This window comes from Chrysemys picta, chromosome 1, assembly GCF_011386835.1.
Source record: "Chrysemys picta bellii isolate R12L10 chromosome 1, ASM1138683v2, whole genome shotgun sequence".
NCBI lineage: Eukaryota > Metazoa > Chordata > Testudines > Emydidae > Chrysemys > Chrysemys picta.
Genome location: NC_088791.1, coordinates 292,283,471 through 292,309,756, shown reverse-complemented (window position 1 = coordinate 292,309,756; position 26,286 = coordinate 292,283,471). Strand labels below are relative to the sequence as shown.

Genomic DNA, 26,286 nt, shown 5'->3' with positions numbered 1-26,286 from the left:
AGCATGCAAGACAATAGGAGACTTGTGCGATCTTATTTCTCACAGAACTGATTCTATCACATTCATATACTCCATAACATTGCTTTATGTGATTATACAACCTTTTCAGAGCTGCTTGAAAATTAACAAACACATTTAACATTGCAATATTAAAAAGAATTGTTACTTTTTAAATATTTTGAAGATAGTCACATGCAAGAGATGTCAAGACTGAATTTTTTGTATGGTTTTAAGTTTAAAGAATAAGAAATATTTGTCAAAAACAAAATGTTAAGTAATGCTTTGCTACAAGAATTTCCCCCAATGGGGAAAGTACAGATCTGTAATAGTAAAACTGACTTTTAGTAACCAAAAGGGAATGTCACCCTATCTTCTTAACAGGTGATTCCTGAGTAAAATTTCTTTCTACCCTAAACTGTTGTATAGTGTTACTCTATGCTGATAAACAGTTGATGCTTTTCACCTGGAGGTGGCTGCACTTAATCTTTTACTAAAGTGAAATCCATATTCTGCCACTGATCCTCAAACTGCCAACAATAAGGAGAGTTCTGCAGAGAAAACAACAGTGAATGACCTGTTGTATAAACAATGTGGGCCTGCAGAGTCGTTTTGACCCTAAAAACTGACTCTATGATTGCTCAGTAGTACAATGTCTTTACTGACTTCACTACATCCATAGAAACGTTAACTTCGATGGGGGCGCTGGGCAGGCAGGCAGTTTCTCTGTGCAGATCCAGTTGCACGATCAGGGCATAGTTGTAAAGTGTTTTGAGAGCCTCCTGAGTAGGAAAGTATTTAGCAGTGGTTATCTAGAGCCTCAAGAGCAATCTTATCTGCGTTCGTTTTACAGGAAAGGTGTGAAGTCGATAAGAATGAGAAAGTAAGCAATTCCCACCTGGGTGACTTCAAAGCCCTCAGACAGCCAGAAAACTTTCCCTTAGGCATTAACATTAAATTTTAACAGCTATTTTTAAGTATTCACGCCTAACCGGAGGAATGGATAGACGTTTCCTTCCATATTTCCAGCGTGGGCTTCAAGCGGAAATCATGTTTCCTTCGTGGCACTCCTGCTTTCAAAGAGGAATCGTACGTGCCCTTGTGGGCTTCAAAACTTGTGCCTGTACTTGGCCGTAGGTAAGGCGCTGGTCATTGGGGCTAGCGAGCTCCCCACGAGCTGGGACACACACTGGACCCAGCCCTGCCTGGCATTCTCCCAGCGCTGAGGCCGCTCAGCTGGGAGCCCGAGGGGCATGCAATGGAGAGTGAATGGAGACAGCTCCGGGGCTGGGCTTCGGCCAAGGAAGAGGCGCTGGGCTGGCTGGACGGATGCTGCCCCTCTCTGCCCGGGACGCAGCGGGCAGGCTGCGAGCTTTGCAAGCAACTCGCCCCAAGCCCGGTTGCTCAGCCCCCTGCAGGCGGGGACAGAGGCGGGCGCCCCAGCTAGGGGGAGGCAGGAGGAGACCCCAGGCACCGGCGCGCTGTGCGGGGCTGGGGAGGGACGCGGCAGTCTCTCCGGCTCCAACAGGCAGAAGCTCCCCGGGTGTCCCGGGGACCATCCCGCCTGGCCCGGCTCTTACCTTGCTGCGGATCTGGCCCGAAGTGGACACTTTCCGGATGAGTTTCTGGGGGCCCTCGTGCTCCCCCTCGCTGTCCGAGGACTCGTCTCCCGCCGCCGCCGTTCCCACCGCCGGGGGCTGGGGCTGCTGCTGGAGCCCGGCCCCGCTCATCCTCGCCTCGGCCCCGGCCATCTTCTCGGACTCCTGCCGAGAAAGAGCACACGAGTTCGGCTCAGCCCGGGCTGCCGCTCCCCTCCCCGGGCAGGAGGCGGCGCAGGGGGAGGAGGAGGCGGCGGCGGGGACAAGCCGAGGAGGAGCCCGCAGCCAGCGCTGGAGGAGCGGCCCGCCCGGCCGCCATCTTCCGCCGCCTCCCCCTGCGCTCCGGGGCCGGGGCAGGGCCGCGCTACCGGCTCCCACCTGAGGGGGTGGGGGGCGGTCGCTGCCCCCGGGAGAGCGGCGGGGACACGCTCCCCATTGAGCCGGATCCCCCTGCCCCGGCGGCGCCCGCTCAGAGCAACAGGCTGGACACCGCACCCGGGGCGGTCAGGATCCAGCCCGGGACGCTGCCTCAGGTCGGAGCTGGGGGGGCATCGATCCCCTCGGAACCGGGCCCCGCGACTTTGTGTGGCTGGCTCCAGAGCCGCTGCGGGGGGCTGTGTGTTCCCCTCCCCTGCTCGCTGCCCAACCGCCCTCTGTGCAACTTTCCGCGCTACTCGGCTGTACAAAGGGACCTATGGCCGAAGGGGGGCAGCCGCCGGGCGCTGCAGGCTGGGGGCATGCAGGATGAGTGCATGTCCCCCGGCCAACACAAACACACACCAAACGCGGGCCAGTCCCACCAAGGCAGGCGCAGAAATTTTAGGGTTCGCTGCTGGAGTCTCAGCTGCTGGCTTTACTCTCGCAGCCGCACTCTGACCGCTGTGTGGGGATGCTGAGCCGCTGGCAAGCCAGGGTGCTGATGATGGAAACCATGCACGTGGTGTTTGTTATTACTACTTCAAGCTTGTTGCACCCCCAATTCCAGCACCACTGCTGGTAAGAAGTCTAGTCTGTTCCCCTAGAAGTCAATGGCTATGTCTTCATTGCACCACCAAACTTTTTAATCTGGATGTAAAATGCTAGTGGAGACAATGCACAGGTAGTTCTCCATGTAGCTAGTGGAGGTAGACTCCAGGTGCGGGGTGTAGTGTTGATTTCAACTACCTACACGGAGGTAAAAAATACCGTGCCCCTTGTCTCCACTAGGATTTTACATCAAGATAGCTATCTCTGGATTTAAAAAACAACACCACACCTTTATTGTAGTGAAGACAAAGTCAGTGACCTCAGTGATAGTGGGACCAGCATACCTAGCAGTAAGATAAATACTGTCTATCTGAAGGCTTGTCTACATTACAAAGTTTTGCTGCTTCAGAGCCGCAGACTTCCTCTATCGTGTATCACGATAAAAGTGCTTTGCACAGGTATAACTTGTTCTGGTTCAGGAAGCATAATAATCTGTCCCAGCATAAAGCACCTTTATACTGGCATAACTCCATATGCAGTGGGTTTATAATGGTATAATATAGGTGTTTTTTTTTAAATCACACTCCAACCAACATAGTCACGTTGATATAATTTTCTAGTGTAATGTAGACCTGCCCTAAGGATTTATACTATCACCCATCTCTGTAGAATCTGAGCCCCTTCAATGTAATATCAATTAGCAATAGTGAAGTCACTAGTGGATTTTATGGAGGTTTTTTGTTTTTTCTCCCTTTTTGAGGTATAAAAGATTGTTTAGGATTGGGTTATGTGTATGTAGAAAGCCTTTAAAAATAAGACACTATTTTGCTCTAGATGAGAAAGACCTTTGTTGCATTGGTTCAGTTTAAAGTTTGAACCTTAGCTTGTAAGCTGTTTAGGGCAGAGACTTTTTGTTCCTTGTTCAGTTCCTAGCACAGTGAGGTCCTGGCCCATGATTGGGGCTTCTAACTGCTGCCACAATACTAACAATAAATAACAGGACACCACTAGTATCTTTTGTTTTGCTCCCACGTGTCTGAAACATTACACATCTGCAAGGACAGGCTTACAGTTATTTTCTTGTATTGTCTGTCCATCTCCCTAATGACCATTTTTGTTGTTTTTTCCATTTGCATCTTTTGCTTATTGTCACTCTTTTAGTCTCATGTTCTGCAGCTCAAACTTTTGTGACACACTGCCAGAGTGTTTCAGCTGTGAGAATCTTAAAATCCTTGTGGCCTGTTGGTTTATAATCAGTGTATATGGATAAGTATTTTAATCACAGAAACATTTAAGAGAACATTTACGAAAAACACACTGATGTTTGTCAGTGTGTGTATTTAACATAAGGCAAAGAAATATATATTCCATCCACAATTCCATTCATGTTTTTAGAAAGGAATCTGAAATCCCTAATATGTCACAGGAACAAAATGGAAACCATAGTTTAGGCCCTGCTCCTACAGATACTTATTTATGTCTTTCATTTCACTTACTTGAGGAGTCCTACTGATTTCACAGTATTTGCAGGATCGGAGCCTTGGTTTCATGTTGTTGTGTGAGGCACTTAAAGTCAGATGCTGCCACCCTTGCTCATGCCTTACTCTACTGGAAATATTTTAAAGGAATTTGCACATTATTTTCTGTATCTTTAGGGGCCAGATCCTGCCATAAGCACCACTTCACAGATATGATAACTACCTGTAATACAGCACTTTTCATCCTAGCTTAATTGCCTTTGATTGTGGGTAACAAAAGAAGCTAATGGATGAATATGCCGATGTTTAATTCTTCTCCAAAGGGGAACTTATGTGAGTCTCCTTTTCTATAAATCTATGATATAATGAGATGACAAACTGCAACAGATCCTGACTCATTTACAAATACTTGATATACTTTAGGAATGTGTATTCAAACTGAATATTTATGTGTGTGTTTGGTTAATATTCAAATACTAAGGTGACCTTACATGCAACTATATCCTGATCTTATTAACACTTGCTACTACATTAGTGCTTACCACTGTGAATTGTTGAATTTAAGTCAGTGGAATATCTCACACTGGTAAGCACTACACTGAAGTTATTGGGACAACGCACGTGAGTAAGATGGACAGGCTTTGGTCCCATATTTGCGAGTATCAGAGGGGTAGCCGTGTTAGTCTGAATCTGTAAAAAGCAACAGAGGGTCCTGTGGCACCTTTAAGACTAACAGAAGTATTGGGAGCATAAGCTTTCGTGGGTAAGAAGTGAGGTTCTTACCCACGAAAGCTTATGCTCCCAATACTTCTGTTAGTCTTAAAGGTGCCACAGGACCCTCTGTTGATATTTGCGAGTATGAAGCCTTATCATGCAAATATTTGTGTATATGAATATTATTTATTTATTTGTATTACAGGTTTGGGGCCCGATTGTGTTGAGTTCTGTATAGAAGAAAAAATAAATGACATTTCTTGCTACAAAGAGTTCACAAATGGACTTCTGCTGCCATGTGATGCACCACTGCAAGATTAGTGTCTACACAGAGCCAAGACATGACAGGAAAAAGGGCACATTAAGACCCCAAGCATGTTACAGGGTTGCATATTAACTAAGTGTACAATTCTGAGGTTGTATATTATAACTCAGTGGGATTACACAGTTGGGTATAGTTACTCACCTGAATAAGTGTTTGGAAAAGCACGCCTTAGATATTTTTTTTCTAAAGCAGCATTTAGTTGCATGTAATTTAGACCCTGATCCTGCAAATACTTAGGTGATTAAAGTTAAGCATATGTGTAAATGTTTCCAGGATCAAGACCTCACATTGGAATTTTTACATTTTTAAATGAATAGCATCAATATTTTCCAGATCAGAATACTAATCTAATTTTCTTTTTCAAACCAGTTTTACTTTTTAGAGAGTCAGTGACTAATTTAAAAATACATATTGAATTTGATAAAATATTGGATCATGTAGCAATTGATTTTAAATATATTTTACCATATTATATATTAAACTTACAATATTAGATATTTTTAAGTTAAAAACCCCACTTCTGTCACATATCTAGAACCTGTGAGTAGTGGACCCTAGACCACTGGCAAGGGAACTACAAATTTAACTAGATAGCTAACAGCTTCTTGCAGCCAGCCAAATGCAAAGTTGTACATCTAGGAACAAGAAATGCAATCCATACCTACAGAACACATGGAGACTGTACTCTGCAAAACAGTGACGCTGAAAAGGATTTAGGGGTCATACTGGACAAGCAACTGAACATAAGTGCCTAGTGCGATGTGGCAAAAATGGCTCATGCAAGAGTTGAATGTATAAATGGGAGTAGTGAGGTGGAGCAGGAAGGTGTTAGCTCTGTATATGTGATTGATGAGACTGATACAGGAATACTGCATCCTGTTCCAGTGTCCACATTTTAAAGGATGTTGAAAAAATGAGAAAAGGGCGGAAAAAAGGATGTGGGGCTGGTGAAAATGCCTTTTAGGGAGAGACTTAAGGAGCTCAATCTGTTGAGCGAATCAAAAAGAAGATTGAGAGCTTACTCGATTATGGTGTCTAAGAACCTTCATGAGGAAAAAATACTCCAGGGATCTTTAACCCATTAGAGAAAGGCATAATAAGAGCCAATGGCAGGAAACTGAAGCCAGACAAATGCTATGAATTTATGAAACCCCAAGTAATTGGATGAAGTGCAGGAGGGCTAGGAAAACAGCCAGTGTGCAGGAATACAGTGTAGCTCCCCAGTGGCTGCTACACCACCCTGTGAGCTTGCGCAATAGTCCTAGATGCTCCTTGTACTGTGTAGGAATTGCTAGATGTGCTTAAATATGGATCTCATGATTCCTCCTAAGGGCTGTCCCCACTGCCATCCTTCACTCTACAGAGCCAATGCAAGACTGCTGTAGCAGCTACAGGCCTTCAGTTGTGAACAGGGCATGGCCCTCCCCAAAAGAATGATTTGTATCTCCTAATGAAGATTTCAGCTTTACAAAATTGGAATGCTGGGGAAAGAGCTACATTGTTGGGGGGTGTTCTGTGCTAATATTTTATTATCTTAGTAGCAATAGTCTAGATCTGTCCAAGTGGCTGGATATGGCCCATAATTACAGATCATTCATAATATGGTTTTTTCAGAGTTTTTAATGGAAGTTTGTGTGATAATATGCTCTATATTCTGCAATTAGTTAATGTTTGTAGAGTGCTTTGAAGGTGAATAAAATTGTGTAAGTGCTAAATCACCCTGAACTGTTCATTTATATGAATGTAAAAATTTCTTATTGTAAAAGTACATATTGTGCCTGTACAGAGTCAATTTATAAAATATCAATGTTTCTACAGGTTCTACTTTAGAAAAGTGCTAATCTACATAATCATGGCCACAGTCCTCACACAGGGAAAACTGCCAATGATATTTTCCTCATTGAGGACAACAGGTTCAGGCTCTCATCTTGCTAAACTACTACAATTATACCTTTGTTATTATACTTTATCTTATAACTTAATCAAATTGATTTAAGTCAGATTTGGTATAAGAAATTCTCTCCCAAGTTGAGATTTATACATCATGTTATAGCCAACAGTGAATTTGACTGTTAACTACAGTAGAATGAATGACTTTGCTGTCAGTTGAATTTGGTTCATGGTGCACTTAGGTGAGACATTTATATGTACTTACATATGCAGCTATTCCATAATATTTGGATATGTTTTTATTCTTGCTTTCTGTTTAACATGTTTTTATATTTCATATTATTTTTAATAGTTGTAAACATTTTAATGAGAACTAAAGCAGATGAAGATTGGTGGAAAGAATAAAGTAAAATGTGAACATTTCAGTGCAGATCCTCAAGTGGTGAAATCTAGCATAGTCCCATTAAAAAGAAGAACAGGAGTACTTGTAGACTTGTAGTACTTGTAGACAAGTACTCCTGTTCTTTTTGCAGATACAGACTAACACGGCTGCTACTCTGAAACCTGTCATAGTCCCATTGAAGTCAATGTTGTTATGACAGATTTCACCAGCTGAAGTTCTGCCCCTTCATATTCAAGGAACCTCAAAGTGCTGGACAAATCATCTTTTTTTAAACACTGAGATTTTAGCTGTACAGCTTTTAATATTGTCAGTAGAAACAGCATGACTGAAACCCATTTGCAATAACAGCATTAGATATTTTTTTCTCACAGCAAATTATAATAAGATTTGATCACAGAAACATGAGCAAAGAGTTCCAGCTCCCATGTTGATTCTCGTGTTTTTGGGCAAGTCACCTGGCTACAGAAATTTTATTACCATGGTGGCTGTATTTCAGTGGTGACTGAGGTGGCTCCGTAAGTACAGGCTACAAAAGCCTATCAGTATACTTCTAGATGAAGAGCTATGGAATATCATGAAAAAGGCAATATTAGCCAAGACAAAGGGATTATTTTGAAAAGTACCAGTACTTTTGATCAGATAGAAGATCAAATCTACACATCATAAGTGGCCAGCATTAAGAGTCAATAACTGAGTTTAGACTCTTTAAAGTGTTACCAACCATGTGTAACACACATTGTGTATATTTCTAATTTAAATACACACATAAATTGGCTGATCCTTCAGGCCTAACACAGACAAAACTATTGAATCTCTGCATGAGGACTGGGCTTCACAATCTTATGTATTACTTCTACATATTTGAAATTACTAAGGGCCTGATCCAGCTCTGGCTGAAGTCAGTGGGAGTTTTCCCCTTGTAAAAGTGAGCCCTAAATACAGAAAATAATTGCATGGAAGTTTGAAATTTTACACATATACATCCCAGATTTTAGAAGCAGGTGAACTTGCGTTTTCTGTTCCATGTCCATTTTTGGTAGTTTACAGAGAAGTAATATAGGAATAGCCATTCCATGTAACTGCGGACAACTTGAACGGGTATTAATATACACAGTTCTGGAAACTGCAAAAAATGAAGTAGTTTCCCCTATAATGTTTGTCCCTCTCTATGGTTTTTCAGGGTCTGTGTACTTCCTAATTTTCCCTGCTGCAGTTTCCTCTATGAAATTATTTTGTTTCTTAAATAAAAAGTCAGCTGTAATAATAGTGATGTGGCTCTTGCTGCAAAGATGTAACCGGCTAAAACAAAAAACAAAAAAAATTGTTCTACAGAGAAGACATTAAATGTTAACTAGAGGTACCCATAATCTTGCCCATAATGAGGGGGGTGATTGAGAGCAGATTTGTTTCTTGTTTATTCAAGCCACTGGATGTGAGAAGGAAGGAAATGTGCCTCAATCCTTCAGCCAGAAATGACGCTAGGATTTCCAACCTGTGGGACTGAATTTGCTTTGTGTTCTGAGTTTTGGCTGAGTTTTAGATGGTGGCCTTCAATGTAAATACTACAGTTTAATAAAGTAACACATTAAATGGGAATCAGATTCGCCGTTTTCCTCTCAGGTGTCTAATCTCTTTGGAAGGCTTCCTTTCACATTTATTTAATCGGTTCGGTGTCAGCAACATGTTATTGAAAAATGAATGCAGCTGTTTTCGCTATCAAAGCTGCTTCTCAAGTAGGATTTGAGAACTCTGTGTACTAAATGGGCCCGGGGGGGGGCACTGAACTTTTAAACAATACAGACAAAAAACATCCAGGAGTTAAGGGCAAAGAACTATAGAGCAACTGAACAAAGGTAAGGTTGACGAATCTTAACTGTTAGTATTTGAATTTAATTCACTATGGGTGTCTTCAAAGAGAGACAGTGTAAGACTACTACACTCTTGAAAATGCAAATACAGAAACAACCAGCCAAAATATTCTTATCCTGGGCCATCTGTACAAAACCGACAATAAAACAAAGTGAAATGTGCACATGCGGCTGGGGGTGAAGCTAAATCCCGGGCGGTGGAGACAGCAAGCAGGGGAGAGGAGAGCACGGGGCTGACACTTCAGCTTGGAAAGAAATCACACAGCCCTTCAGACACTAACTCATAATCAGATACAGCATAGCCTTGTATTTCATCCATTTCAAGTACAGTATCAGGTCAATATGTCAGAGAGAACACAGCCTCAGCAGCCTGAGATCGTATTAAATCCCACAAGTGACTTACCCACAGGCTATTTTTATCCTTCACTGCACGTTGTGCGTGTTTGTGTGTATTTGCACAATACAGAAAGGCTCAGCAACGGAATCTGGTAACATTTCAGAGGGAAAATTGATACAATCTAGTGGCTATATAGGTGGCATGATTTCCTTTGATTGAAAGGGGAGACTAGGATTTGCCTAAACAAACCGACAAGCCCCCACTCAGCAGCTTGCCTCAAGTTTGTGTCATATCCTCATTTCATGTTTAACCAAATAAATTTGCCGTCAGCAAGGAAAGGCCCCATCCCTCTGAATGTTTTGCTAAGAGAATAGTTAAACCAAAGACATAAACAGCAATTTATTTCGATTAGAGGAATGATCTTCCTTTGAAATATGTGGAGAGATTCAGATTGTTTTCAGGACATAACCCCACATATCAGAACACCGGTTCTCTCCCCTCCGTCTTTCCCTGAAAAAAACTGTTTACTACAGAGGGGATCATCTTATTTCCTTCCCCTTCCCCCTCCAGCAAAGTTGTACACTAGCCTTCCGAGCTGAGCCCAGGATTCCCACCAAACCAATTAAACTAAAACAGCAAAATAACTCCACTTCCCACGGAAGACAAAACCAAGAACAAACCAGACAGACATTATGGGCACTAATAATAGCGGGGAGAGCGAGAGAGCGAGAGACCGCAGACAAGCTCTGGTGAGTGGGAAGAAGTGAAGGGGAAACTGATAAGGCGGAATGAGGACAACACAAACCCTTGGCTAAACAATAGCGGCAGGCAGGCGAGTAGGAAATGCCTGTGCAGTGCAGAGCGTGCATGTACCTACCAGTTCCTCCCAGGCAGGGCTGCGGGTGCTATAGGAAGGGTGCCCATGCTGCTCCATCACCCCCCACAGCAGGGCTCTCTCCTCCAGGCTGGGGAGAGCGGGGAAGACAGGGCACCGCCGGCTACGGCTGCTGCTTCTCCTGCTGCAGCTTGTGTCAATTAACCAGCTTTGCTGTTCTCTCTCCCGCCCCTGCACCGCGCTCCCTTCCTCCTCCTTCACCCGTCTCTTTTCACTCAGCCTCCTCCTCCTCCTCCTCCCCCGTCCTGTTTCTCTCCCCCTCTCCCACGGGCACGGCGCGCAGATCCCTCTCTCCAGGGACCCGGGGCTGCAGCTGCCTCGCAGCCCACATGACCCTCCTGTCATCCCATATATGGTGTTGAACCAATAGCGGCAGCTTTTGCCGTCACTGCCGCCTCAGGATCGAGCCAGCGGGAGCTGCAGCGAGCGGCTTCCCCTGCTCCCCCTAGGGCTGTGGAGCACGAGCAGCTCGCTGTGGCACCGAGTCCCCCCGCCCCCTTCTAGGCTCCCCCGGGGAAAGGTGCTGTGCTGGCAGCCCAGGGAGTTGGGTCAGCGACTCCCGATAACTGCTTACAATGAAAACTGCGCCTCAGTTCTGCTAAACTGGTGCCTGCTGTGACCTACATACATCGCCGGGTTTCCAGCGTGGAGCCTAACCCCCTGCTCCCCTTGAAGTCAGGAGGGGTTCGGCTACTGACTTCAGTTGCGCCAGGATCCGGGCTTCAGACCGTGCCCCGGCGCTTGATTTGTATCCCCTCTCCTCTTTTGCGCCCAGCAGGTGTCAATTAGCCACCCAGCCCCCAGTGGCACGGTCCGATTAATCTGCTGTCTGCTGCCCCGTGTTCCCGCTGGCTGCCACACACGCAGCACGGCACTACATTACCACATGCACCAGGGAGTACACGCAATCGCATTTGACATAAACCGGTTTAAAAATCGTATATGGGCTGTATTCCATTTTTCAGTGTGGGTACGGTCCAGCCGCCTGCTCCCGCCCTCTTGTTTCCTTCTCGAGGGTGCTGCAAGGCTCGCCCACTCCGTGTAGACTAGAGCGCTCCGGTATCATGTTGGGCTTGTAATTTTTAATTCCCGAAGAGTGTTGCTCCTTTTCCCTCCCGCAGGGCGCTGTCTTCTTGACCTAACGATGGAGCACGTTTCCGGAGCGGAGTCTGAACCGCAGCAGGATGAGTCTGTACACGCCCAGGCGGCCAGGCCTGCTTTAACACGAGCAAGTCAGATTGGTTGCTGCCTGTCGAGAAAGGTAAATGTGAAGGAAAGAGCAGGAGCTTCCAAATGCTCACATCACGCAGCTCCTGTCTCAAGTACTTGACCGCAGGCTCCCTGCTAAATCGGGAACCTCTGGAGTTCTAGCTTCACAGTGAAGAACTCCAGTTGATGGATGGAGCCAAGATCCCGAGGGGGGAAACTTTGTCTTTAGGTCTCTAACCTCCGTCTCCGATGGTCTGGGTGCACTGCCAACGGTCCATCTTTAGTGGCTCTCGACACCCGCTGACTATCCCCACAGGTCTCCTGCAGGACGAAGTGTGGTCGGGTTGATTTCAAAAGAGTCCCGGGGAGGGTGTGTGCGCACATGTACACCCCTGTGTGCTTTTCATTTCCTGAGGCCAACCTTCCTTGTGGCGACTGGTAGGATTTCTTTGCTCTCCATCAAGCCCTTTATTAACGCACGCTGTGTATACTTTAGACTTCTCAGTTTACTAGTTACCGGAACACCCTTGAATCACAGCCAATGTATTAAAACTGCTTCAAGTGGATGTTGTTGTGCCTCTTTATGAGCCTCAACACGTGTACTCTTTTGCCTCTGACAGTTGCTGGAGAATTGGCAAAGTGTCTACAAGACAGATGGGAAGGTTGGCACATTTGAAAGGCTGCATTTACAGAAAGACAGATTAAACACATGAAACTCGAAGAATTGTTGACGACAGCTAAAAACAATACTTCCTCCATCTTACACGTACCTGTCCTTTCTGTATTCCTTTTCATTCGAGCGTGCCAGGACATGCCCTTTAGAATCTGAAGCAATCAAATCGGACTTTTTAAAATAATGTCAATATCACCTATTCGAAAAACTCCAACAATCAGAACAGGACTTACTATTTCTAAACTATAGTTGCCCTTCAAAAGAAACGGGGGAGGGGGAAATTTGTCTTTATGATGATACTTCAAAAGGTAATCATTTTTACAAAAACTATCTTAATGTTTAAAACCTTTCCTTTGATACTAACATTTTGGGAAACTACTATCTGATCTCTAGTTTTACCATTTTGTAAAATGTATTGAGAGTTTACAGAGACCCTACCCCATGTAGAGCCTTCTGTAACCAGAAAAGGGAGAAGACCTAGGGGACTAATCTACACGTGCGTTTTTGGATTTTAGTTAAATTGATGCAGTCTCATAATGTGGACCAGTTCTATTTGCACAGAGGCATTTATAGGAGTATAGCTTGTTTCGTTAACTGGTATAACTGCATCCACTCTAGGAGGTTGCACCAATTTAATGAAATTGGTTTTTCTATTGATTTGTTAAATCAATACAAAAACTATGTAGACAAGCCCAGAGACCCCATGAAGACCATCTACCATGAACTTCACTATTGCCAGTCTATATTATGTGAAGGTACTCAGTTACTATATGGATGGGTGGCAGTATAAAACCCTAAGTGGGTGACAGATCAGGTCTTTCAGGTGTAGGATTCAACCTATTTTACCATCTTTTATTATGGTTTCAGTCTGTTTCATGGCATAGAGACAGATCTGCTCAAAGCAATGGATGGTTTTATAGCAATGGATAAGGAAGCTATTCTTTTTGATAGTAGTAGATCTATCAGCAATCTGTTGATAGACAGGTGGTGGTGGGACTGTACCCCTGGTGGGAGTAGACAAACTGCTCTCCAGTGGTTCCTCTTGTTATTGGAGGGGAAGTCTCAAAAGGTGATGATGGGTGATTGCTCATCATTGCCTAAGAGTCTTGTGTGTGAGGGCCAACGAGCTTCTCTCTTGTCCCTCCTGTTGCTCATGTAGATAAGGTGCTGCTAGGAGATGTGATCATGTGAAGGGTGTCTTTACTAAGATACTAACTTTACACTGATGTTACTCAGCTCACCTCTTTTACTGGTGATCTACAGTAGGTTCTGACATGCCCGTTGTTTGCACTTTTTGTCATCTGGTCTTCTTTGGCCTTGTCTACACTAGGCTTTTATGACAAAAGTGTCACACCATTGCTACCAACTAGTAGCAGCAACAGTAGGTGAGCGAATGTAGAAAAACTGCCCCCCTGCTCTCCTTAGAAGACTGTTCCAGACCCTCACTCCTCTGATGGTTAGAAATCTTCACCTAATTTCAAGCCTAAACTTGTTAATGGCCAGTTTATATCCATTTGTTCTTGTGTCCACATTGTTGCTTAACTTAAATAACTCCAATGAAGAGATGGTTTTGATGGAGTCTCGCCAAGACAGTGTGCATATGATGGTTATGGAGGTCTTGATTCTGGAAAAAATTAGGATGTTATCCAGATAAATGATGAAAAATTGGATCAACATGTCCCTAAAGATGTGAAGATGATGAAATGCTGGAAGATTGCCGGGGCATTGCACACCCAAATAGCATAGCTAAATACTCAAAATGGAAATACCTGGTATGGAAGGCAATCTCCATTTGTCTGCTTCCTGAATCCTCACCAGGTGATAATCTTCACAGAAGTCCAACTTTGTGAAGACCTGGTAGAGCGGAGTCTTTCAAACAGCTCATCAATAAGTGGTAACGGATACCAGTTTTGGATTGTGAGCTTGTTCAGAGCTGGGTAGTCCACAAATGAAGGAAGGAGCCATCTTTCTTTACCACAAAGCAGATTGGGGCCCCCCCACTAGGGATCAGGAGGTGCAAATGAACCCCTTCTTCAGGTTTTCCTCAAGATAACTCTAGAGTTCCTGTAGTTTGGGTTTGGAGAGAGAGTAAATGGGAATCTCTGTCCCCGGCTGGAGGTTGATGGGGCAGTCAGCTTCAGTGAGGTGGTAAGGTGTTGGCTTTCTTTTTGTCAAACACATCAACATACTGTTGAGATTTAACAGGAATAGGGAAGTCCTGGGGATTGTCAGGGTCACCTTTGAATCCTCTCTTTGTGCCTCTGAATTCTTTAGAGGACCAAGTAAGCCACAAAGGGTTGCTGGTCCTGGGTTGCCTCTTGGGAAACAGGACTGTTTGTGAGATGGGGAGTCAAAGTGTATCATGCCCAACCGCCAGTGGATGTGCGGATCATGGGTGACAAGCCCAGGGATGCCAAGGACAACTGATGAATGCGATGCACAAATTAGCTCAAACTGGAGGACTGCTCAGTGACCTCAAAGGGTAGTTACCTCTAAGGGAGCTGTCTGGTAGATGACTAGTCCTGACAAAAGGATCTATGGAATCCACTAAGTCAGGAGAGGGGCGCCAACCCAGCCTGGCTGGACCCCCCCAATTGGGGCTGAAGCCTGGTGTTTCCCGACCAGAGCACAGTTGTACCTTGGTGAGGCAGCTTGATGCAAAGTGTCCTGATTCTCTGCAATATAGGCATAGGTCTGATGCCTGACATCAATTCTTCTCCATGTCAGAGAGCTGGGCTGGACCTGATTGGCTTGCATGGGTTTGGGTAACAGAAGAGGGACGAGTTTTCCAGGAGCAGAGACTCCCAAGCCAGTGTCTTCCCAGTAAGCAGGCTAATAATCAATCCCACTGGTCAGTATGACCATGGGCACAGAAGAAATAGGAATTGACACTGATTTAGAAACCCTCAACATGTGTCATGATCACCAATGAACTTGTCAGGCAGAGGGAACTTGCACTTGTGGAATGTGGGGGTCAGAGCTGAAGGCAGCACGGCTTGAGCTTTCAGAACAGCATTCTGCACCTGCAGTGGGACAACCCTCTGCTCTATGGCAACTCTATGGCTCCCACTATCTCTGTCAGAGAGATATTGGCCTTTGAAGATCAATGTGTGCTATATCATCTCTAGTCCCCTTATTGTTTGTGTTGGGGCTGCTCAAACTGTCAGTGACTGTTACAAGGGCATTCATTCCATGTTGGAGTAGAAGTCAAGCCTTTTGATCAGGACAGGAATTGGTAGCCAGGAATCAGAGCTCAGGGTCAAAACTGGAGTCAGTGGCCAGATGCTAGAGCCAAGAGTCAGAGCCACAGTCAGAGGTCAGGAATTGGAGCCAAGTGTCAGAACTGGGTTACCTGGAGTAAGGCAAGGCTGGAGTCAAAGCAAGACCAGGGGCTGGGTCCAAGGTAGAAGCAGGGCTGGAACAAAGCGGGATTAAGGCTGGGAACAAGCAGGTGCAGGAGCTATCCCAGCCATGGATGAATGCTTTGAGTTGTCACTGAACTACTGCTGCTGCTGGGTTTAAGAGCTGGTCTGCTGACCCTTCCAACCAATCAAGCAATGTAGCCAATCAGGCAGCTACAGGCCAACTGTGCTTGGTAGATTGCCCAGAGACTGGCTCTGCTGCAGGCCCTGATTCCTGGCACACTTTTAGGAAGAAAAAAAAAAACCTTTGCCCAGGTAGCGAGGATCAGGTCACCGGATCAGGCTTTTCCAAGCTTGCTGGTCCAATGATCACTCCATATCCTCTCCATCCTCCCATACGCAGTCTAGCCACCATTTTCTTGTCTATACTCTTGTTCTCTGCTCATGAGAAAAAAATCAAAGGAACAAATACAAAATGGAGAATAACTGGCTAAGTGATAGTACTACAGACAAGGATCTAGGAGGTCTATTGGATCCCAAATGTAATATGAGTCAACAATGTGATGCAGTTGCAAAAAAGGCTAATATCCTAGGTTGTATTAACAGGAGTATCATATATAAGACACAGGAGGTCCCACTCTGTGGGAGCCGCGATTGGCCAGACTTGCGGACGCGGCAGGTAAACAAACCGGCCCGGCCCTGCCAGAGGCTTTCCCTACACAAGTGGCGTCCCAAGTTTGGGAAACACTGCCTTAAACCAAAAAGGCAAGAGCAGTTTGACATTGATCTCGCCATGCATAGTAGCTACAACAAGAGATTGCTTGTGGCATTCTCGCAGGTGCTAACCACAGTGGAACGCCGCTTTTGGGCTCGGGAAACAAGCACTGAGTGGTGGGATCACATCATCATACACATCTGGGATGATGAGCAGTGGCGGCAGAACTTTCAGATGAGGAAAGCCACATTCATGGGATCATGTGATGAGCTCACCCCAGCCCTGCAGCGCAAGGACATGAGAATGAGAGCTGCCCTGCCATTGGAGAAGCGCGTGACGATTGCACTGTGGAAGCTGGCTACTCCAGACTGCTACCGATCGGTCGCTAACCAGTTTGAAGTGGGAAAGTTGACTGTTGGACTTGTGTTGACAGAAGTGTGCAGGGCCAAAAGACCATGACTCTGGCCAACGTGCGTGACATTGTGGATGGCTTTGCACAAATGGGCTTCCCTAACTGTGGAGGGGTGATAGATGGCACACATATTCCAATTCTGGCACCAAACCACCTAGCCATGAGTACATTAATCAGAAATGGTATTTCTGTATGGTTCTCCAGGTGCTTGTGGATCACCATGGGCATTTCATGGACATTAACGCAGGCTGGTCCGGAAAAGTGCATGACACACACATCTTTCGGAACACTGGCCTGTTCAGGAAGCTGCAAGCAGGGACTTTCTTCCAGGACCAGAATATCACTGTAGGGGAAGTCAAAACGCCCATTGTGATCCTGGGAAACCCTGCCTATCCCTTAATGCTGTGGCTTATGAAACCATACATGGGGCACCTTGACAGCAGCAAGAAGCGGTTCAACAACAGGCTGAGCAAGTGCAGAACGACTGTTGAGTGTGCTTTTGGCCATTTAAAGGCCCGCTGGTGCTGCCTATTTGGGAAGCTGGACCTGGCTGATGACAGTATTGCTATGCTTATAGCTGCGTGCTGTACACTCCATAATATTTGTGAAGGGAAGGGTGAAAGCTTCACTCAAGGCTGGACCGCTGAGGCTCAGCGCCTGGAGGCTGAATTTGAACAGCCAGAGACCAGGGCTATTACAGGAGCACAGCGTGGGGCCATAAGTATCAGGGATGCCTTGAGGCAGCAATTTGAAGCTGAAAGCCACTAATATTTATTGCTATGCTCAGGAGTGCAGTGCTTATAATGCTAGGAGGTGATTGTGATTGGTGCAGATGATGCACTATGAAGGTTTAAGAAAATTGCCTGTTGCTTTGCAGGGCTCTATTTGCTTTCAAGTAATGGAATAAAGATTGCTTTCAAACCAAAACAATTCTTTTATTAAAAAACAACAACTAGAGGAGAAAGACAAACAAAAAAACACATCAGCACTGAAGGGGATAGGGAAAAGGAGGGTCCCAGGAGGAGGTGGGGGTCCCGAGACAATTAAAGATTTGTGTATGTTCAGGCAGGGCCGGATTTAAGCCGATTCGGCCGATCCCCCGGAATGGGGCCCCGCACCTAAGAGGGCCCCACAACGTCCGGGGCTGCCAGCGGAGCAGAAAAAAAAAAAAGCCGCGTCCTCCTTCTCCCCACTCCCGCCAGCACTTGCGCTGCCATACAGCTGATCAGCGCAAGCCTGGGAGGAAGGGGTGAGGAGGAGGAATGCGGTGTGCTTGGGGAAGAGGCGGGGCCAGGGCAGGGATTTGGGGAGGGATCCAATGGGGCAGGGAGGGGGCGGAGTTGGGGCGGGGGAGGCGCGAGACAATTCACGTCCCGGCATGGGGCCCCGCACCTGCTAAAGCCGGCCCTGTGTTCAGGTATCATATCCAAACTTCTCCTTTGGAGTACAGTGCAGCAGGTACTGTATTTCAGCAGGGCTAAACTGCAGAGGGATGGGTGTTGAGTGCAGTGGGTACTGGGAGTCCGCAGGACTGGACTGTGAGGGGGAGGAGTGGAATGCAACAGGTACAGACTGGAGCCAGAAGGTTGATAAGAATGTGTTGGCGGTGTCTGGGGGGCGCATGGGAAAGAGTTTTGCAACAGCCGCTGCAGGGGAAGGAGGGTGGGCATGGAGCTGCTGGATTTGCAGTGCTAGTAGCTCCTGGAGTGTGTCCACTTGGCACTCCATAACCTTTAAGAGCCGCTCCGTGGCCTCGTTCTAGTGTGCCGCATTCTCCTTTTGGTCCCTCTTCTCGCTGTCCCGCCACTCCTTCAATTCTTGTTTTTCAGCCATGGAGTGCATCATGACATCACGCAGAAAGTCCTCTTTAGTTCTTCGAGGCCAATTTCTAATTCTGCGCAGACGTTCAGCCGGCGATAACAAAGAAGGACGATGGGCTCCCAAGGTCATATTTGTGAAGCCAAAATGCAACATTTTACAGAAGCAGTTTTGTTTGCAACACACAGACCACTGATTCAGTGATTTAAAACACAGCCACTATTCACATACCGATCAGTAACTGGCTGATCCCAGGCAAGCACACATGAACCCCAAAACCCCCAAAATGGTGAGTAACCGCAGGGGCAGGGGAAATCAGTGTTCCAGGACTGTACTTACACTGGGCATGTGGCACTTGGGGAGAGCCAGCACTGTAGTGGGGGGGACTTATAATCATTACTGTCCCCACATTTTCCACAGGTTGTGTTCATTATGGAAGACATCTCTCTGCTGAGGGTGAGCAGGGAATCAAGGGAGGGTCTTCTCCAAGACTACAGCTTCCGCCCTGGCCCTTATGCGGCTTGCCTGTGTGCGCAGCAATGGTTCCCCCCCAGCCCCACCATGACGGCAGAGTGGCACGGGAAAGTTACCCATATAGATTCAAGGACTGGAAGGGACCTCGAGAGGTCATCGAGTCCAGTCCCCTGCCCGCATGGCAGGACCAAATACTGTGCTGTAGCCCTGGCGCAGAAAGCTCTACGCCTCTCGTTGGGGTGGGTTTTTTACAGCGCTGCAACTGCACAGTTTCTGCACACTAAGTGGCTCGGCAGTGTGTACACCTCGGGAGTTACCCGCAGAAAGCTGCTTTATTGCGCAGAAACTTGCCAGTGTAGACAAGGCCTCAGATTAGATTTAGCAATAACTTTCTAACCATAAGGCTAGTTAAGCACTGGAATAGGCTTCCAGGGGAAGGTGTGGTATCCCCATCACTGGAGGTTTTTAAGAACAGGTTAGACAAAATCCTGTCAGGGATAATACTAGGTATACAACACAGAGGGCTGGACTAGATGACCTTCTAAGGTCCCTTCAGGTCCTACATTTCTGTGATTTTATGATTTTGCCCCTAATGTGCAGATGACAACTGCTGCACTACATATTCAAAGAACATATTCCATTTTTTATATTGCTTTATGTTTCTTCCTGTTACAAACATCTATCTATTATAGCATTGGTGTGTACTAATTTTCCTCAGTCTATGCCAACCTGTTTCTTCTTTCTTCTTGGTATCTGGCACATATGCCCATTTCAAACAAATTCTTTACATACAGATTTCTCTTCAAGGAGATATTACTGTTCATCCACCATTTTGTATATATGCCAGTTGGCTTTTCTTTTGTGTTTATAATTCTACATAACATTTTGAAATAGGGCTTAATCAACATGTTAATTAGGTCGTTCCTGCCAGACAGATTTGTAGTTGCAGCTTGCATTAGATCATTAAAATGGCCCAGATATTAAAAACAGAGTAAACTAGTCATATTTGTCAATCTGGCAAACATTCTGATAAGACTGAAGTAAATACCTGTGGACTAGGGAAAGGATTTTAAAGAACTTGCAAGCATTTTATGCTGTCCCATTATACACTGCACATATTGCTGGCAGCTTCCTCAAAACCTCCAAGTCATTACTTCTGAAGCAGCACTTTGACAAATTATTTGTAGCAAACAGCTAGTGACAAATTCTGCATTTCTCTAGTTCGCAGACAGAATGGATTTTATGGATTTGTTTGCTATTCGTGATAGTTCAACAAATGGTTCATGTGAACAAATATTAGCCTATAGATTTTGCTCACAAACTGCCTTCACTGTGTATATTTGCTATTTGTTACTACCCCTGGGTGACTATGATGGCCAGTCCCATGGTATTGTTTCCTGGATGAATGAGTACCTATAAAAGAGAGGAAAGGCTTACTCATTTTACTGGAAGTTTGAGTTCTGCAGTGAGAGGGTAGAAGTACTTTATGAAATAAGGAGGAGGTAGGCCAGTGGTTTTAGATTGTTTTAGGACATTTTAAGCCTTTTTCTTAATGTAGCACTTGAGTGAACCCAGGCCTGAGAAAAATCACTGCTGGAAAAAAACATGGGGAGAGTGAAGCCCTAGTTCACTATGGTAAGCATGTACATTACTTTAAACACAGGTGGTCCCCTGAAGTCAGTGGGATCACTTGTGTACTTGAACTTGGGATGTTATGTTCAAAATGGGTTTTAAATTTTATTTTGACAGTGGTGAGGTTTGCGGGGATTCATACAATATGATTGAGAAGATTCTTCAGTAAAGGCAAAATGCTATTTTATTTCAGAAACAGAAAATATATAAATGTACACAAACAAAACAAATAAAGAATTAATCTCCAATTATCAGTCACAGCAGCTATGGGGCAGTGCACAGAACTGACAGCACTAAGAAGCCCAGTGCTAGGGTACCTTATCTCTACTTTTGCAACATAATGCACACTGATGACACTATATAAATAATGATTGAAAGTGTCCATTAAAACAAGATAGTGGCAGGCTGTCAAGTTGTTTTAAAGATGTGCTGGGTCAGTCACTGCGCAATAATTGAATTCCATTTATTTTTAATAGATTCTAGTGCTTCACTGAAATGTATTTCTACGGTCATTGTTCCATTTGGTAAGGATGTTTTTAATAGAAGTGGAATGCATGCCAAAGTGAAATAGTTGGATTTTCCATTCAGGGCAGCTGTGGATCTGTCAGGCAAGTGAGAGGCTAAGCAGAATTAGGACCAGAGGCGACCCCCAGGAGTAGTCTCACATGGCCTAATCCCCAACTGCAAATCTCAATACTGCCAAATCCATTCGAGTACCACTGTATCCTGAAAACAGCAGGAAACCTTCAGGAACATGGCGTATGATAGGAATGGTTGTTACTGCATTCCTTGTTTGTCAATCAAGATATGCCTTCAGATTTGGCCATGTCATCCCCACAAGTAATTACTCCCCATTCAAGTCCTTCAAGTCCTCTAATTTTGGGGGGGGGGGGGGGGGGCTGGTGTGTGGCTCTAGGCAAACCAGTGTTAGGGACCAGGACGTAGGCAGTCTAGTGGTCAGAACAGGCATCCAGGTCAGGGAACAGAGTCAAGGGTCAACACCAGGGTCAATTGCTGATTACCAGAGCCCAGGGAAAGCCAGAATCAGAGCCAGGAATTGAAGCTGGAAGTAGGAGCCAGGGTCAGCGTAACAGAGTACTTCACTGTTCGTTCCAAAAATCAGTCAGAGACCGCTTAATATGCAAGCACCAGTACCTTTTATTCCTTGTGTCAGTTCCCACCACTGTTTATATACAGTCCATTCCACCCAGCTCCCTAGGAGACAGCTAGCTTCTTCAGCCAGCTGGGAACTACAGCCACAGACTCCTCCCTATCCTGTTCCCCCCGCTTCCTTCCTGCCAGCTTTATATAGCCTCCTGGCTAACAAGGCCCGCAGGTGTTTTTCTTTAGGCCCTTTGGTGAGCCACACCAAGTCAGTACCAATTAATACCCCTTAATGGGAGCTGGGCTAACAGGGGCCTGGCCAGAACCCTGTTACAGTCAGATATCAACTGCCAGAGCCAAGGGTCAAGACAGAGTCAGAACTAGGACTGGTAACTGATGGACAGAAGCAAAGCATAAGGGCAGGAACTGGAGGAGAGGAAAGGATCAGACAAAGAGCAGGAGCACTGTGGGAAGTAGGAGCAAAGGCAGGGGCAAGGCAGGAATCAGGAACTGGCTTGGGTGCAGCATGCAGGGTCTAATACAGCAGCAGAGGAATCACCTAGTTGCTCAGACAACTTGCTATGCCTCCTTCTGGCTTATATAACATGATTGGACCAATCGGTGGAGCTGGGTGATCCTCCAATCAGGGCTCCTGTGGGTGATGTCTTGGCTGAGGTTAGTCCTGTTAGCTTCTCGGGCTGTCAGTTTTCACTAGATATTGGGTGGTGGCCAAGATGCAACAGCTGTCTGCGCATTCAGCAGCCTGGGTTTGAGCCCTGGGATGTCACAACCAACTCACTCATTGTAAACCCCACCAGTAGGCTGTAAAAATGATTGATCTGCAAGAATGAAGAGCATCCTCAGTCAACTAGTTGTATAATTTTAGAAACCATAAGGGTAAACTGGTTGGTGGTTGGGTCACACTGATTATATCATTTTCACAGAGTTGAAAGGGGGCATTATACCACAGAAACTCTTCTAAATTATAATGGGAAAGAAAATTCCATCAAAGCATCAATACGTGTATTGGCACATCCTTTGACTATAACAATAAAGGAAGGGAAAACCAGTCATGGGTGATTGATTGGTAAGAGGAGCTGTTTTGGAGATACTGAGAAGTAACGCACTCAGAAATTAACAGTGCATATTAAAATGTAGGTAGTGTGTGAAGCAGGGATTTAAAGCCATTAGGCTAGATATTGTTCTCAGAATCAGTGGTGAAACTCGGGATTCACACCACTGACTTTCATGGATTTACTCCAACCTCACACCAGTGCAAGTGAGCTCAGGATCCAGCTCAGTGTTTTACATTTTAAAATTCCAGAGTGAATTTTTAAGAGAGTCTTCAGGGCATGGAACAGATATGCCATTTCTGTATAAAAGAGTGTTACTTTCTGATCTTCCAACTCTTCCAAGGCTTGTCTCACAAAATCTTAAACCTTTATAAAAAGCCATTGTCTGACCCAGGAAGCTCTTAGTGCCAACTGGCAAGGGGCACAGAGAGGGTGCATAGGGATTACAGGCATAGGCACCGACTCCATGGGTGCTCCAGGGCTGGAGCACCCACAGAAAAAAATTCTGGGTGCTTAGCACCCACCGGCAGCCATCTCCCCTCCCCCCCCCCACCAGTGCTTACTGCCCACTGTGATCAGCTGGTCCGCAGCATGAAGAAGGAGCTCGGGGGGGGGAGGAGCAATGGGGATGGGGTGTGCTTGGAGGAGGGGGCGGAACAGGGCATGAAGAGACGAGGTGGGGGCATAGCAGGGGCTGGAAGAGACGGGGCAGGGGCAGAGCAGGAGTGGGAGGAGGCAGGATGAGAGTGGGAGCTTGGGGGGTGGGGTGGGGTGGGGGACAGGGCCTGGAGTGGAGCAGGGGGTTGAGCAACCCAGGGCCTGGAGGAAACTGGCACCTGTGGTTACAGGAATCTCCTGACTCTGCTTACCAAAAGAGTGTCATGTGAGGTCTTGAATAAAAGCCTGTGTCACTCTCATAATCAAGATAATTGTGAAATGCATGTACAGATACTATGTAAGAAGTTATATAAATATACTGAAAATATGTTCTTAATGTCTGTGTCTGGGGGGGTTGGTCACCAGCAAAGGTGAAAAACAGGCTCTGTCAGAGAAGAGACGTTTGTCCTTCCATCTGTTTACAAGTAAATTGGGTATTGTCTCATTCACAGTGGGTCTCCTGTCACCAATCTGAATGCAAATGAAGGGTTGTAAGAATTTTAGAAAGAAACTAAGGGCTTGTCTACACTGGCAATTAACAGCCCTGCAACTTTTTCTCTCAGGGGTTGAAAAAACACCCCCCTGAGCACAGCAAGTTGCGCCGCTGTAAAGCACCAGTGTAAACAGTGTCCCAGCTACTCCCCTTGTTGGAGGTGGGTTTTTTTGCTGTGCTGCAACCCTCCAAGCACATTAAAGCGCTGCTGCAGCAGTGCCTTACCATTCCCAGTGTAGACTAGCCCTAAGAGCATGTCTACATTACAGAATTAAGTTGACTTAAGTTAGGTCGACCTACAGCCACCACAGTAATTCGTGGCCACACTATGTTCCTGTCGGCGGTGCGCGTCCTCACCAGGAGTGCTTGCACTGATTTAAGTGGGGCATTGTGGTGCACTGACAGTTGGAGCCCTGCTGCCTTAGGCTGTCAGCCCTGGGGCGAGCGGGGCTGCGGCCATCAGCTCCAGGGCGGGCAGGGCTCTGGCTGTCAGTGGCAGCAACAGGAGATGTAAGCAATGCAGTGTCTACACGGACACTGTGTTGACCTAACTACATTGACCTAATTGGTACGCCTCTTGTAGAGTTATTAGGTCGGTGTAGCGGATGAATAGCAAAAATCCTCAACTGCTGGACACTATCTGAGTTACCACAGAGAATTATTTCCCAGGTATCTGTGTGGTGGGTCTTGCCCACATGCTCAGAGTCACCATGTTTGGGGTTGTGAAGGAATTATCCCCTGGGTCAGACTGACAGAGACCCTGGAGGGTTTTCACCTGCCTCTGCAGCCTGGGGCACTGCAGGTTTAAACTAGTGTAAACGGTGAATTCTCTGTAACTTGAAGTCTTTATGCCACAATTTGAGGATGTCAGTAATTTAGCCAATGGTTAGGAGTCTATTTCAGGAGTGGTTGAGGTTCTGTGGCCTGCAATGTGCAGGAGGTCAGACTAGATGATCACAATGGCCCCTTCTGTTCTGACTTTAAAGTCTATGAGTTAAATCGATAGAAGGAACATTGTAGTGTAGACGCTTACACAGTTAGCTCACCATAAGCTGCCTTATGTAGACCTAACTCTGTAGTGTAGACCATGCCTACCAGAAAGAGAAAACAGCAGAGGGTTTATCTTATCTTAAGGTGCACTGCAAAGGTATGCTATATTTGGGGGGCAGAGAAGACACCCAGGCACCCTTCTCTGCAGAAGTCAACAGGCAGCGAGTTTGCTTAATGAAAAAGAAGTCTCAACCCGGCTTGGTTGAAAATACTGGAAAGAACTTTGGGTGAGATAAGTTTCTTTAGACTGGAGGTTAACCTGTTAGTTAATTTAGTCTCTAGAAAGTGTGTTATGATTTTGTTTTTTATGTAAGCATTTGTTTCCAATATTCTTACTCACTATCACTTGAATCTCTATTCTTTGATAATAAACTTATCCTTGTTCTTACTGTAAGCAGGGTTTAAATAAACTCTCCCTGACAGGGCAGGTGGGAGGTCCAGGGCTCCCAATAGCAGCCCTGGCTCCCTGGGCAGCTCTTACTACAGCCCTGCTCTGCCTTCTGGCCTCATCACGGGGTCGGGCTTCAGGGGGAAGAGGAGGAGCAAGGGGCGGGGCCCTGTGGTGAGGGGAGGGGCTAAGGCCTACCTCAGCCCCCCACCAGGAAGAGGCTGGTGCCACTAGTATGGGCTGTGATTCGTGGCAGTGGAGCCGATTACCCTATCAGCTCCCTCGCGGTTCTGCGCAGCTCCTGCCGTCGCCACTCTGCCCATGTTAAAAGGTGGGTGTGCATGACCCTCCTGCTTTTAAAAATGGGGGGGTGACACTGCATCCTATATTCTTCACAGTGATATTAATATGACATAATTATATCATAATTCTGATGTATTTTATTCAAGATAAGGCATACAAAATGTCATTGGAAAGGTTATGATTTGCCAAATATGATTATCCTATTTGCATGTATGTATAATTTTTTTATCTGCAGTTAGGAATATTGACTATGTATCTATATTTCAAATGTGTTTATACCTGGAGAATGCACACTAGAGAAGATGCTTTCATTCTAGATAGCTGGCTGGGAAGGGCCCGTTCAGGTTAATGAGCCATTAGAGAGAACAGTATGCCTTAGGAGAAACTTATCTCCTACCTGGGGAGCCTTCCTGAGCATGCTATAGACAGCCTCCGAGTAATGGCTGCTGTGA

At 45.9% G+C, this 26,286-nt stretch overlaps 1 protein-coding gene across 14 annotated transcripts in view; it reads right to left on the bottom strand.

Moving 5' to 3' along the window:
• Positions 1-11,745, bottom strand: part of DGKH (diacylglycerol kinase eta) — a 272,588-nt gene extending 260,843 nt beyond the window's left edge. For 10 of the 14 annotated variants that reach the window (XR_010597782.1, XR_010597783.1, XR_010597784.1 and 7 more), the window contains exons 1-2: positions 10,454-11,745; positions 1,578-1,760 (exon numbers count right to left, since the gene is read on the bottom strand). Coding sequence is in view for 11 of the 14 variants with exons in the window: in XM_065581187.1 (XP_065437259.1) it covers positions 1,578-1,760; positions 10,454-10,816 (546 nt within the window). In the remaining 3 variants the exon portion in view is untranslated. Of the gene's footprint in view, positions 1-1,577; positions 1,942-1,973; positions 2,268-2,375; positions 2,513-10,453 lie in introns of those variants that run through there. The other 4 variants (XM_065581190.1, XM_065581189.1, XM_065581192.1 and 1 more) reach the window with 4 other exon arrangements.
• Between the last annotated feature and the right edge of the window lie 14,541 nt (positions 11,746-26,286).